The sequence below is a fragment of the Mizuhopecten yessoensis genome, unplaced genomic scaffold (assembly GCF_002113885.1).
Source record: "Mizuhopecten yessoensis strain PY_sf001 unplaced genomic scaffold, ASM211388v2 scaffold6971, whole genome shotgun sequence".
NCBI classification, from domain to species: domain Eukaryota; kingdom Metazoa; phylum Mollusca; class Bivalvia; order Pectinida; family Pectinidae; genus Mizuhopecten; species Mizuhopecten yessoensis.
The window spans coordinates 1094637-1110767 of record NW_018406816.1 but is presented as its reverse complement, the minus strand read 5'-3'; the positions used below and the strand labels follow the sequence as shown (position 1 = coordinate 1110767).

Here is a 16131-nt window from a genome sequence, read left to right as displayed (position 1 = left end):
GGTATTTTAGAAATGTATGCTAGGTAAGACACGGTATTTTAGAAATGTATGCTAGGTGAGACACGGTATTTTAGAAATGTATGCTAGGTGTGACTAGGTATTTTAGAAATGTATGCTAGGTGTGACTAGGTATTTTAGAAATGTATGCTAGGTTACACTAGGCATTTTAGAAATGTATGCTAGTTGAGACACGGTATTTTAGAAATGTATGCTAGGTGAGACACGGTATTTTAGAAATGTATGCTAGGTGTGACTAGGTATTTTAGAAATGTATGCTAGGTGTGACTAGGTGTTTTAGAAATGTATGCTTTACGTTTTTAATTTATATACAAGTCCATCATGCCAAACCCTGTCAAATGCTTTATCAATATCGCAAAAAACTAGTCTTGCTTCTTTTCTTCTATCAAGTTGTTGAAGTATTATATCATATTCTGTTAATAGCTGGTTCACTGTAGAGTCTTTAGGGAGAAATCCAGATTGATTTTTAGAAATTATATTGTTTGTTGACAATTGAATAGATATTTAAAAACTATCTTTACAAGCATTTTACTAAATAATGGTGTGATAGAAATAGGTCTGTAATTAGATGGATCACTCCTCACCCCCTTGCCTTTAAAAATAGAAGTGACATTGGCATTTTTCCAGATTTGAGGTAAAAAGCCAGATTCCAGAGGCTTAACAAGTGATTCAGATACACCTTTGATAAATTTAGGGTGAATTGAGTCCGGACCTGGGGGCTTCTTTACATTAATGAGTTGGAGCTGGTCACATACATCTTGCTCAGTAACCATAATATTTGATAGTTGATGGGGGAAAGGAGGAATACTAGATGGGACGTCTTCAATAGTTTTATCAGTTGTAGAAATAGATGTGAAGAAAGAGTTAAATGATTCAGATTTATCTAAAGGATGTACTTTCAATTCACCATTAATTTCCAAAGGATAATCAGTATCATTTTAATTTTTGAATTAATAACAGATTTGGCTATTCGCCACCATTTTCCAGGAGGAATGCTTTTGTCAGTAAGAGAGTTTTGTAATTTTGAAAGATTATTTTGTTTTGCATTTCTAATCATGGTAATAACTGTATTTCGTAGCTGTCTATATTTTCCCCATGAAGTGGGAGTATTAATTTGTTTAGCCTTAGAATGTTGTCTATTTCTCTGTCTCATTTTCAGGCGAATTTCATTATTCATCCATATTTTATCATTTGGTCTTATTACTACAGTCTTATGTGGTACAAATTTGTCAATACATGTCATTATTTTACTAGAAACAATTTCATTTAGAACTTCAATATCATCTGTGTTACCGAGCTCATCTTCCCAGTCAGTTGCTTAAAGATAATGATTAGCATTAACAAAGTCTGCATTATTAAAAAAATCATTTTTTTTTAAAAGCAGGTGAGACTAGGCATTTTAGAAATGTATGCTAGGTGAGACACTGTATTTTAGAAATGTATGCTAGGTGAGACACGGTATTTTAGAAATGTATGCTAAGTGAGACAATGTATTTTAGAAATGTATGCTAGGTGTGATTAGGTATTAAAGAAATGTATGCTAGGTGAGACACGGTATTTTAGAAATGTATGCTAGGTGAGACACGGTATTTTAGAAATGTATGCTAGGTGAAACTAGGTATTTTAGAAATGTATGCTAGGTGTGACTAGGTATTTTAGAAATGTATGCTAGGTGTGACTAGGCATTGTAGAAATGTATGCTAAGTGAGACACGGTATTTTAGAAATGTATGCTAGGTGTGACTAGGTATTTTAGAAATGTATGCTAGGTGTGACTAGGCATTATAGAAATGTATGCTAGGTGAGACACGGTATTTTAGAAATGTATGCTAAGTGAGACAAGGTATTTTAGAAATGTATGCTAGGTGTGATTAGGTATTTAAGAAATGTATGTTAGGTGAGACTAGGAATTTTAGAAATGTGTTCTAGGTGTGATTAGGTATTTTAGAAATGTATGCTAGGTGAGACACGGTATTTTAGAAATGTATGCTAGGTGAGACTAGGTCTTTTAGAAATGTATGCTAGGTGAGACTAGGTATAAATGGGAATCGATTTGTGAGTTACGCCTGAAGATCAATTAAAGTGTATACCCGATGATAAAGATGGTGATAGTTCACAATGCAAATAACTTACATGTGACAAAATAGTATCTTCTGGATAATCTTAACAAAGATTTTATACTTGCTATGTTTCTTCCTTAGTGAATTCAGATTCTCGCAAATGAATGTCGTTGTTTACAATACAATCGCAGAAATAAATACTCGCAAAACTTAATAAATTTCCAGGAAGTATCTTGTAGGTGCCATATCTTCTATCATATATCGATCTGTCAAAAGTTCTACGCTGTGTAGTTTGAAATCGCATGGCTTTAAGGCTACATATTAAATACAACAGAGATACGTATTTGTCCAAAGTACAACCGAATAAATATTTCATGGATATGTTATTTCAATTAATAACACACCTGTCGACGTACTATATGTGGATGAATATTAAAAACCAATTCCAACACAGGGAAAGAAATATTTTTTTCTTAACATAGGTGGTCATATAGGTAAGATTTTTCCCATGGTAGAGAAAAATCTATCTTACTTGACCATGACGTCATAATGCAAAGACAATGCGTTGGCGTTATTTGAACATCTTTCGCTGAGTTTTTCTTTACAAATTTATTTATATGTTGTATTTTATTTACACTCATTACTTATAAAGTGAAGTTTATACTCTTAATAAATTGCATAAACAAATTTGTGGAGGGCTCTTTTCAGTTGTATAGATCCTTTTGAAATAAGTCCAATATTAAGAAGTAACTATTTTGCAACAAGATAAAGGCTACACATTTTAACAAATTATTGGTAAGCGATTTAAGGTAATAAGTAATAATTTAGATTACATAAAAAAAAAGAAATATCCACCCTCGGGTTTGTTCACAATTTGGGCTCGAAAATCTCGGCAAAGCCTCCGTGTCCCAACCTTCTATTCCGTCTTTGCGTATTGCAGAGGTATCTTCTCTTTTGAGCAGGTATTGATTTTTACATCACTTGTTAGTGAGATTAACGTCATCAATTTTTGAGAAAACGACGTAATTTTCTCGCAAAAACCAATGACGCAACAATCAATCCCTGCCCCAAAGAAAAGATAACTCTGCGATACGCAAAGACGGAATACACTAGGCAAGTATATTTCCCTCCTACATATATACATATGTCGATGACATGATAGAGTTATATACTCAAGCGAAACCTAAAGGTAGGTTACCGATTGGTTAAGGACTCACACACTACATCGCTCTTATATGACATTAAACTCGCCAAAAAATGCTTTTTGAAGCCTTTGTCAGGTATGTTTCAACCAATCTAGACAGTTGCCACTAGTGTTGAACTTCAAATATTAAAGCTATTTAGCTCAAAAGCTAGCTCAAAAGCTTAGTAATAGCTTATAGTAAATGATTTAGTTGTGTGAATCCTTAATTTTTACTATGAGTAACCATTATCTGTATGAAAACATAGCCATAAAGTAATCAAAGGAATGCGTTTGGGTTCTCCACGATGGATCAGTGTCAGAATCTAGATTTGAAAAGATGTACCGATAAATTTACGGCTGGCTAAGCCCAGAAAAAAACAAAAGATCAAAAAGGGTAGAATGGTATGATGTGAGTAAAACCCTTAAAGGGGATCACAGTCTTAGGGAAAGGAGTCAGAAGTCAATTAGCAATAACCGTAGTGAAAAAGCGAATTGTGTGCCTATACAATTGACTGTGTGTAATCACCCGCCTGCCGGGTTGTTTATATTGATACAGATACAGTAATAGAGCGTTACCGACATTAGGTTCAGTCACGGCAGAGTAGTTACTTTGCCACGCGGTAGTGCAAAACTATAATCGAATGAGGCCTTTGGACCTTGATGTAATAGATGTATAAATAAACGAAAACCTCAAAGTTTACACTTCTCATATGAAAATATTCAATTCATTATACTGTACCTTAAACAAAAATGATTGTGCAATCTTTCTATTTTTATACAGTGTTATAATAATATTTTCCCTGTTTTGTATACAGTTCCTGTAATGCACGTACCAAATTAACCTTTGACGGCAACGCCTTTTTACCAAAGCCCTGTTAGCTTGAGTAGAATACATACAATGTAGAAGTGAGAAGATAACATCGTGTATGATTGTAAGTGGGATTAGATACCGTGCAAGCCTGCGACGTTTCCAGGTCATAGATCCCTATGCGAGTATATATTAAGCACTAATCGACCGTATTACCTCCTGACCATGGCTTGCCTTGTGGATTAATCAAAAACATAAGTGTTTTTTCTCGCCCACATAACAAAGAGTTTCGAACAAAATATGAACCTATGTCTTCCGGAGCGTTACTTGTCTATACTTACCATGGAGGTGTTTATCCACAGGTATGCGTTGTGTCCACAATAATACAGCAAATAATGTAAGCACAATCCTCACGCAAGTGTTGACTGTATCATGGACGAGATCACGTATATTCACGCCACATGTTTTTTTGCATTTAAGCTCATATATATACACATACATGTGTATGTAGTGTATTTGCCAATCTGAGGAAACGTTTTTTGAACCAATACTTACACGCAATCTCCATGACACATCGTTAACACAGTATCACAAACTCACTTCTGTAAACGTTTCCCATCTCCATGGTTACTCGTTCACACAGTTTTAACAGCTTGCTCCAGTACACGGTCCTTATTAGCCAGGCGGACTTGTGTATAGCAGCCATTATGTCGTTTAGAACTCGGTTGAATGAAAATACAGTTCCGACACCAGTGAACCGAACACAAGCTTAACTTTAATCCTTGAATAAGTGTATAGTATATTAGAAAGTCTTAACGAAATTGTTAAAATATGATATATAATACATACATTTTTATATACACCACAGCCACAGAATACTAGAGAAAAATCGAAACTCAACGTCATTTAAAAAGATAATAGGACCCTATGGAACATTGTTCAATAGGGAAGCATGTTTTGCTGCAGGGTTCTAATTTTTGCGACTTTCGCAAAAACGATTTTGTTTCTTCAAACAAAAGGCCCATTGGGCCTACATTGCTCACTTGGTATTAATATCTCCCATGTTACCTTAAAGTGGACTAAAATGTATGACTGTAAGTTAACCAGATGATCATGTTAAAATATTTAAACCTATGTGACCCCTGTGACCTTGAAAAGGTCATTAAGTTTGAATAGAGCCCTTCATCTCATCATGCAATTAACCAAATATCGCCATCCTAGATCTTTTGATTATTGAAGTTTTTATATACATTTGGCCATATGTGAACTGAATAAAAGTGGGTCATGATCATCCACATGAACAAACTTGATAGCTCACCATCTGAGTAGGCTATGGCAAAAAAACACACCATCCTTTTGCTTTTTGAGAAGTTGTTTGAAAGTTTTCAGCACATTTGACCCCGTTGACCTCGAATATGGGTGAAATTCATTCATTAGAGCAATCTTCAAAGTTTCTCATCTGAGCATGTTTCTGGCCGAATATCGTCAGCCTTGGACATATTTTAGCCCTGTGACCTTGAGCCAATGCCAAGGTAATTAATTTGAACGATCTTGGTAACCCTTTATTCCATGTTTTTTTTTTGTTCTTCCTCAGAAGTTGTTTAAAGGTTTTGAACATATTTGACCCCTGTGACCTTGAATATAAGTCAAGGTCATTCATTTGAACAAACTTGGTAGCTGTTTATTATTACCCTGAACCTTTTGGAAGCCCTTAACGCCATCATGCCCTAGGCCTCTTGGTTATTCAGAGGAAGTTGTTTAAACTGAACGTTGGCGCCGGAAAGACGACGGACGTCGCACCACGGCATAAGCTCACTTGGCCCTTCGGGCCACGTGAGCTAACAACCACATCAACATATAACACACCCTAACATTACACACCCTCACATTACACAACATCAACACCAACACATAACAAACCCTAACATTACACAACATCACATAACAAAACATCAATACCAACACCAACACATAACAAACCCTAACATTACACAACATCACATAGCACAACATCAACACCAACACATAACACACCCTAACATTACACACCCTCACATTACACAACATCAACACAAACACATAACACACCCTAAAATTACACACCCTCACAAAAAACAACATCAACACCAACACATAACACACCCTAACAGTACACACCCTCACCTTACACAACATCAACACCTACATATAACACACCCTAACATTACACGCCCTCACATTACACAACATCAACACCAACACATAACACACCCTAACATCACACACCCTCATATTACACAACATCAACACCAACACATAACACACCCTAACATTACACACCCTCACATTACACAACATCAACACCAACACATAACACAACCTAACATTAAACACCCTCACATTACCCAACATCAACACCAACACATAACACACCCTAACAGTACACACCCTCACCTTACACAACATCAACACCAACACATAACACACCCTAACATTAAACAACATCACATACCACAACATCAATACCAACACCAATAAATAACACACCCTAACAGTACACACCCTCACATTACATAACATCAACACCAACACATAACACACCCTCATTTAATTTTTGTAGTGTAATGATGGGGGGGAGGGAGAGGAAGGGTATTTGTTAAGTGATATGGTTAACGCTGGGGTTTTGTTATCAATAAAACGATAAAAGAAGAATAATTCGCTCCTCTGTTTTATACTCCATCAGTCCCATCAAAGTACTAGAATAATTACTTTACTGAGCCGAAATTATATGCAAACAATGCAAGAATATAAAACATCCTAGGAAAAACCTTATGTCATAACATGCCCATATATAGATGGTAATTCTAAAAAATAAGACGTGTATTTAATTTAAGTTTGATAATCCTTAGTTGCCTGCTTTTAGGAAACCGTAGCAAAAATATGAGTAAGTTTGATTTCGATTTCTTTGTCATTTTCAATTCAATTAATTTATTAACTTTCGGCCTTACGGCCCATCAGTACAAACCTATCAATACAATGCATAATATACACAATAACACGGCTCACAATACACAGTGAGAGAGTGGAGTAAATAAATTAGATTCTTAACTTATTAGCTTCAAAAATATATTTACCAAGTTGACATAATTCCTTAGTATTGTTAACACACAATAATTGTATAAATTTAAACATGGATGGCTTTTTCCAGTAGTACTTTTTAATAAGGCGACTTCTTAAGTTTTGGTAGGTTTTACATATATCAGAATAAAATGATATTCATCTTCGACTTCTGTAGCCGAATTACAGTTCGTATAATATCTCTGTTCTCGAATAACGTTGCGATATCTACCGGTCTCGATTGCTAATGAATGTGCAGACATTCGTAACTTTGTTAGACTAATTCTATAATTCTTAGGAATATATTTGGTTTAATAATACTGAATGGAAAAGTGGTCTACGATACACTTGTATAAAAAAACACTTAGAGGAAGTATCTAGTAAACCTCTTAAATGTTGTTGACCTTGGTCAAACATTCTTTGACGAATAAGCAGTAAAATTAATTTAACATTAGTCGACGATTGGCTTAACCATACATCACCAAAGCCCAAAGCAAATAATTCATTTTTACATGGTGTACCCAGTTAAAGCAAGAACATGTAATCTGTTTTGATAAAAAAGAATATGCACAGTTCAGAATACAATTTTTCGAGTCGAGTAACTTAAACCAATACTTAATGATTCTGTATTTTCTGATACATTTTAAAGACAAGCGACCAAGTTCGAAATATACCATTGCATTATATGTGGATTTTTTAACTTTGAGGAGTCTCTTACAGAAATTCAAGTGCACATTCTCAATGTCTATTCCTTTTATGGATCCCCATACTTCACATGCGTAACTTAATATGCTAATAACATATGTATCGAACAAATGTAACATGGTCTTAAAATTAAGACTAAGATTGGAGCATTTTGATAATAAAGCAAACATAGCTTTACGACCTTGGTCAGCTAATTGTTTCTGAATACTATTGAACTTATTGTTAAACTTAAATTGCACACCTAGGTATGTAAATTGATCAACACAACTAACCGTTTTGCCATTATAAAACCAAATTTCATTATTTCGAACTTTCCCGCCTTTTCGAAAAACCACAATTTTTGTCTTATCAATATTGACAGTTAATTTCCATTTCTCAGAATAACTAGCGAGATTATCCAACAGTTCCTGTAAACCCTCAACCGTCTCCGATAACAACACTAAATCGTCTGCGTATAGCATAAGAAATAAGCTTAATTCTCCAAAGGTATAATAGCTACTACAATTCGAGATAAAAAACGATTCAAAATCATTCACATACATGGAAAAAAGTATCGGAGACAGAATTTCCCCTTGCAATAATCCGATATCATTATCAAAAAAGTCTGATAAGCAGCCTTTGAATTTCACACAAGACCTAACATGATTATATATAGACTTGATGACTTGCAGCAGCTTCCCTCTTACTCCCAACTTCGATAACTTATACCACAAGTTGATCCTATCAACGTAGTCGAACGCCTTTCTAAAATCCACGAAACAACAATATAGCCGTTTATTTTCACTAAAAGATTTTGTAATAACTGAATGCAGAGCGAAAACGGCATCAACAGTGCTAAGACCAGGGCGAAAACCAAACTGTGCATCAGTAATTATATCATAAGACTCCGACCATTTTACCAACCTCGTATTCAAAATTGATGTAAATAGTTTGCCTAGACAACTTACTAAACTAATACCTCTAAAATTGTTAGGGTCACTTTATCTCCTTTCTTATGAACTGGCGTAATACCAGCTATAGACCATTCGGAGGGAAAACATCCAGAATTAAAAATGCCATTATATAGTACACTCAAAACAGGTAATAGTACATTTTTACCAACTACGAAACATTCATTTAAAATTCCATCAAGTCCATGTGATTTACCCCGTTTTAGGTTACTTATCGCTTTAGCTATCTCATACACCGTAAAAGGACAGTCTAATTCATCATAAATTGGAATAGAGTTATCATTGGAATTAAACTCACCACTATTTTCTGTTACATCTGAATTATTAACATTTTCAGATGACGAAGTCTTAAAATGGTCGTACAAATTATCCATACTCATTTGAGGTCCAGCTGCTTTAGGCGACGAAAATCTCTTATAAAATTGTCTCGGGTTATACTATCTTAGATGCTCAAGCTTATCACCTTCATATTTCATGTACATTCTTTTTTTCTTTGCTTCTGCTGCTTTGTACAATCTTTTCTTATTAAAATTAAATTGTTATGATTCTCTACAGACTTAGAACTATTAAACAAACTCAATGTATTTTTATAATTATTCCATACATGTTTCAAATCAGGGTCAAACCATGGTTTGTCCTCGGATATACCTGTATCATACCTAACTTGTTTATTTACCTGGTCTCGACCCATTGCTCCCGCACGCTTGTCGTCCCTGTGTCTACTCGGTCGCGAGAGAAAGGGGTCCATTGCTCGAAGCAATACGTTTGAAAATCGCGTAACGCAATCATCCATATCATTTTGGGTAACGTCTTCCGATAGTATAACCGACTCGTTAATATCGTTTTGATTCGTTGAGAGTACATCTAAAAAGCTTACCTTGCATTCGTCATGTATACACGTCAGGTAGTCGATTTAGAAAAAACAACCCCAACTCCAACCCATTTCCCTAGACCTACTGTGTTCCCCAAACATACAACTAAGGGGTAATCTAGTTAGCAGGTATACGACTGGGCTGGTGGTAGTAATTAACCTCTTTTACATGATGACCAACGTCATGGTTGGGTAGAAGCCTGACAGCCCAATTTCTCTGTCCAGTAGGTCCTCCCTTCCTCGATCGATCGAATTGATTCGTTTGCATTTTCTTAACCAAGAACTAGTATCAAATCTTTTAATTTCTCATTGTCATATCCTCACTACTTCATAACCAAGCAAATATGGATCCAGTCAGGTAAATCAGGGGGTACAAGGGTTGTTTACACGTAAAACAGCACATTGATCACCAGGCACAGACAATTAATAAAACACCAATACTTTACTTACCTATAGACTACAGTTTTGCAGATAGACTAGCCATATACCCTCAAGAGGAGTGTTTATTTTACTAAAAGTGTTTATTTTACCAATAGACTACGTGGTGACATCATATAACGTTTAACAATGATTGACTAGCCATATATCCTCGGAATGAGTGTGTGTTTTACCAATAGACTACGTGGCGACATCACAAAAAGTTTTACACTGATCGACTAGTCGTATTTCCTCAGAATGAGTGACTTTAAAGCATTCCTTCCCGTTGTTAAGGAGAACCTTCAGGATTGAGATGATTCTACTGACCTCCCTCATACTTCCCCACAATCTTATGAACAAAGTGACTATATGGCAGAAATCTAAGCATATTTGTTAACACACACTCTGTTCTAACGGAATAACGGAAAGATCTTTAGCAGCTGATGCCACATATTTAAAAAAAAACCATCACATGACATATTTGTTAAACCAGTCACATGCCATCACCTCTCGACAGAGTTGTTATCAAAGATTTATTACAGGTATGTCTAGCATAAAATAGAAATGGCCTGGCCACTTTTGCATTGTACTTCTAACAATACAGTTCATGATACTGTAGTTCAATAAAGAAGTCCGCTCACCTGTCTATTGTTCTAACGTGACAAGATTGAAGAGGGTTATCCCGATCAAGTTACAATGTCTGAATGTGTTTGTGTATGTGTAATCATCTTTCAGGGATTCAGCAGTCTTTCCGATATAACATAAACAAAAATCATTAAGCTTACCTGCTTTTTTGTTGAGGTTAATCTTATCAATGATTTCAAGTGTGTACTGGTAAATTTGAGTTCTTTATCTGTCTGTCCAAGGTTTTGCCATCTTCTAATGATATGTTACCTCCTGTATTTACGCAGTAATGAATAAAATATATAAGACCGGGCTTATTTGACGTCCCCTGTCTCTGTATAGCTAGCTACCGTCAATGACATGTAATTGTTAACGATTTCAATTTATAAGTAGTTTGTTCAATATGCTTGTATTATATAATAAAGTGTTCTATATGTTATGTGTATTGTACAGACTTATGTGGGTACAAAAAACATGATAGCAGATTTGATTTATAAAGTTTAGCTCTTACCTAGGATATTTTTTGTGAATAATTTCAATTAGCTGTCATGTTTTGCCTTCTTTGCGGTAACATCATTATTGTTTCAAAGGCGAAGATGAATTTTAAAATATTCACTTTTGACATACCTTTAACTAAATTTTAAATGTGCGATCAACTGCGTGTGTGAGTTGAGGTTGTGAGTGGGGTGTGCATGTGTGTGCTTTGGGTGTTACTTAAACAATAACTGGTTGTCTGGATGTAATTATTGTTGATATAATTACAAGTGGCCTCTGGCAAATCCCATAAAACCCGCTAGGGTTTTATGGTAGATTTGCCAGAGGCCACTTGTAATTATATCAACAATAATTACATCCAGACAACCAGGTATTTTTTATATTTACATATTTTTCTTTTTTAAGACATATTCCTACAAAAACCATTTGCCCTGCCTCAAAATACATTTCAGGCGGCCATTTTGTTTGTTAACATATTCCTACACCTGAAACAGGCAGTTGTAATTATAGTCGAGCAGTTGTAAGTATAGCCTATATAATTACACTTGCCCTCTAACACTGTTGTAATGGGACGGCGCGGGGGCAAATGTAAATATTGTTTAATAAGTTACATATGTGTGAGAGTTTTAAATCTGAATAGGAAAGGAAAGATCTTCTGAAGACAAATCGAGGGTTAGCAAGTTCCACTTTCAGGAACTAAGGATGCTCGCGGATCATAATTACTTTGTTAGTATTAGTATTTATTATCGATTTTTGTTTTACTTACACAAATGTCTGTTTGTATATGTTGATGTTAAATGAATTTATGATTGACATTCAAAGAAATAAGTATAAGACGTTAATTTAAGGTAATAGAGATGTTATACATAGTCATACACCAGTAAGCTTTTAAAAACAATTTATCAATTTTAACTAAATAGACTTATAACAAATATGTTGTCAATTAATTAAAATGCCTTTCTTGTAAAAAACAAAACCCCAGCAAAGATAAGTTTAACAAGCACAAAAGCAAACAACCCAGTATCGTTATACCATTCAATTATAACATATGGCTGAGGTACACACATGGATTAATCCAGGAATCGAATGAAGTTAAAGGATACAATTGTTTTATTATTTTCAACTCAGTAATATAACAAATCTGAAAAAAAATACACAACAAAAAAGCTACGGAAGCGGGACGGTGCGTTCGTTTTGGAGACACGTCAAATCCTATTTTTAGAAACACCCAGTCACGCGCCCCAAGTCAATATCTGTTTTTCATCGGTGGACATGTGATGCACGTCTGACCAATCACTTGTCAGGAATAATATGGGAAAACAAATTCTTTCCAAAGAAATTCCTTTACGAGGAACTTTCGAAATTTAATGTTGTGGACATTAGCTAAAAATACAATATCTTATATATGCATGACAAGGTGGGAGAAAGTACAAGTGTGTTCCATATTATATTTTTGTTTTTAACAATTGAAATGCATTGTGTTTATATGTTCATGGTAACTGTTTTACATTGCAATGATGTTTATAATAATATACATATGGGGTGATGTTTTTCTTCCCACTTCCCAAAATAATATCACTATTTTTTTACAGCTTGCATGATGCGTCATGATAAATAATGTTTACATCTAGATTATTTTGGAAATAACCAGCTTGTGTAACAAACAGTGTGTATATTAATCTTGTTGACGTCAAATAAAGAATGGAGGTCACAACATTTCGCTGGCAGATTTGTTCACACGTGAACCTTGTTTATTACGTCAATATCGTGGCAACAGTATGACATTCCAAGTACGCTGAAATATCAAAACTCCATTAATGATCTGTTAGCTCGAATTATAAAAAAAACACATTAATGTTAAAATATGAAAAGCTTGCTAAATAACAGCACACATCGTCCAACAGATCGTGCGTTGAAATGATCCATGTTAGGATTAATTAATGAACTATTTTGACGTAACACATAAATCATGGCATATTTTCAGGAAAATTCGTGACTTCTATAAATAGACTGGATCCTTTCTCTGACATTCCTATTTATTGGAAAGAAAAATATGACAAATTAATACGATTTATATTTACGTCTTTATTATGATCGGTATCAGCTTATATATATATATATTATGGGCGGATTGGTCGAGTGGTTAACACTCCGGCCTTCCAAGCAGGCGGCCGTGGTTCGATCCCCGAAGTCGCGTTCGCATGGAATATTAGAGAAAGTATTTTCTCCTGCCCAAACAACTCCAACAACCCTGGTGGAGTATAAAATGGTCTGGGATGGGTGTTGCGGTATCTGTGCAAGTGAGGTGGTACTATAAATGATACCGTTGGAAGCACGGTCCCACTACAAACAGAACACAATACATCTCCAGCACACACACAGGCATACATACATAGGGAGATAATAGCCAGGTGGCATAGTACTAGTAGTTAGCACCTAATAAGGCAGCTCCTGCGAATTCCTCAATATTGTATTTATTACTATATATATGCTAATTGCATTGACTGTATAAAATTGTATATCTATGTACTGTAAAGCGCTTTAGCTAGAAAGGACGCTATATCAAATATAACGGACATGTGAAAACAATATCTTCACATTATCAGCTTATATTTATAACGGACATATGATATGAACAAGAAATAAAACGAAAAAGGATGACAAAATTATTTTTTCACATTGATCAAGGTTTTTTCCGACATAGTGATTAAATATAAACCACGAAGAAGCAGTTATAAGAATATTTTACCATAATTTATTAAAAGACTTATACTTGACCAAATATAAGCAACTATTACTTGATTAAATAAAGTGAAATCAGTTGGTTTGGTTTGTTTGTATTTTACGTCCTATTAACATTTACGATCATTTAAGGACGTGCCAGGTTAAAGTGGTGGAGGAAAGCCGGAGTCCCCGAAGAAAAACCACCGACCAACGGCCAGTACCTGGCGACTGCCCCACGTATTGAGGTTTAGAACCTGCGACCCAGTGGTGGAGGACCAGTGGTAGCAGAATGTCAGACGCCTTAACCACTTGACCATCGCGGCCAAATAAATCGGTAAAATCAGCCAATGGTGTATCTTAATAGGGTTGTTATATGTTAGAAAGTGCATTGCGATGCCGCGAATTTGTTTAAGAAAATTGAACAATAACGTTGGACAAACTTTTGTAAAATCACATAAAAGATGAACGGATTTAACATACACAGATAATTGTACAAAGTAACAGATACGGTATGACATTATTATACAGCTGTTTCCTCCTTCTAGGACTAATCGGTGATGCTAGAGGCCAGCATGTAGGAAATCCATATTGGTTTAAACTAACAATAACAGTTATAATAATATACAACGTTTGAAATAGCGCCCTATCTAGCTAGAAAAAGCCACTCTAAAGCGCTTTACAGTACATAGATATACAATTCATATAATCAATACAATAAGAATATACAATAATCAATACATGTTTTGAGGAACGGGCAGGAACTGTCTTATCAGGCTCTAACTACTAGTCCTATGCCACCTTGCTAATATCTCCCTATGTGTGAATGCCTGTGTGTATGCTGGAGATGTATTGTGTTCTGTTGGTAGTGGCTCACACTTCCAACGGTATCATTTATAGTGCCACCTCTGATGTCCTCACTTGAATGATTCAACACAGATACCGCAACACCCACCCCAGACCAATTTATACTCCACCTGGGTTGTTGGAGTTGTGTGGGCAGGAGAAAAACACTTTCTTTAATATTCCATGCGTACGGCGACTTCGGGGATCGAACCCCGGCTGCCTGCGTTGAGGGCTGGACTGTTTACCACTCGACCAATCCTCCCAACTACTGTTGAAAATGACGGAGAAGGGTGCTAAAGTCTGTTCGTTTACAACTTTGGTCAACATAAATTGCACTTTCATCCAAACATTAAAAAGGTTGAATTGCAAGCAAAATGAAAACACATCAATACGGGAAAGAACAATATAACGAAACTCATTAGATAAAAGTAATATTCTAACACGACTTGTTTGTAACGCGTGTTTTGATTGGATACGGACCATGTTCTAATCTGCGATAGAATCCTGATCAATCGTGTTAAGCTCCTCCCATCGCACTACAGCCACGCCTCGTTTCTAACCAAAACAACATGGTGTCAAGCTCGCCTCTAAGCGAAATCCCGCTGATAAGGCTAGCAGGTAACATAACAGAAAGGACCGATGAAATGTATTTACTGAATGAATTAAAAATGAAACATTCCTTGTTCTTACCTCCTGTTATTACTGAAACGTTCGTTCCATCCATGTAAAGACATATGTTAGATCCTAAATCAAATGAAACATTTCAGCACTATTGATGTAGAAACCTGAAGTTAAATAATCTGTAGGTAATACTTTGATTATACCTTTTCTAGTCTTATTGCACTTTGGCTAGAATTTTCAATAGCTTGTTTACTTGTCAAGAACGGAAAGTAACAAATGCCAAAGTCGGCTTGGCCGTACAAGGTCAACCCAATGTCTAACTAAGTAAAATTTACACTACAAGAGTTGTAAGGCCAATTAAGGCACACAAGGTACACAACCGTACTTTGTGTGTTGATATCAGTTTATCATTTAGTTTTGCAGTTAACAATGTTTATCGACTAGTTTTACCTGCACTCATACCATTGATGTATCACACATGTACCAGCCTCGTTCTGGGTTGTCGTTCATGTTGTGTGTTGTGACAAGACTAACGACGATTCATATAACACTTTGTTCATTAATCTTAGATTGATAGAAAATTTACAACGTCAGTATAATCCGATAACCGGGGAATTAACTATGTAAAAGTTTCACATAGAGATTACGCTAAATAAAAAAAACTGTTTTTCCTTTGCATTTCTTTTTCAATACAATAATAGACGAACTCTTTGATTT

The 16131-nt window shown here is 35.4% G+C and overlaps 1 protein-coding gene across 1 annotated transcript in view; it reads right to left on the bottom strand.

Annotated features, from left to right (window-relative positions):
- The window catches only part of LOC110452919 (sodium-dependent glucose transporter 1A-like), a 13206-nt gene extending 8714 nt beyond the window's left edge, over positions 1–4492 (bottom strand). The window contains exon 1 of the mRNA XM_021501675.1: positions 4410–4492. Coding sequence (XP_021357350.1) covers positions 4410–4412 — 3 coding nt within the window. The 5' untranslated portion in view covers positions 4413–4492. The remainder of the gene's footprint in view (positions 1–4409) is intronic.
- Positions 4493–16131: the final 11639 nt, after the last annotated feature.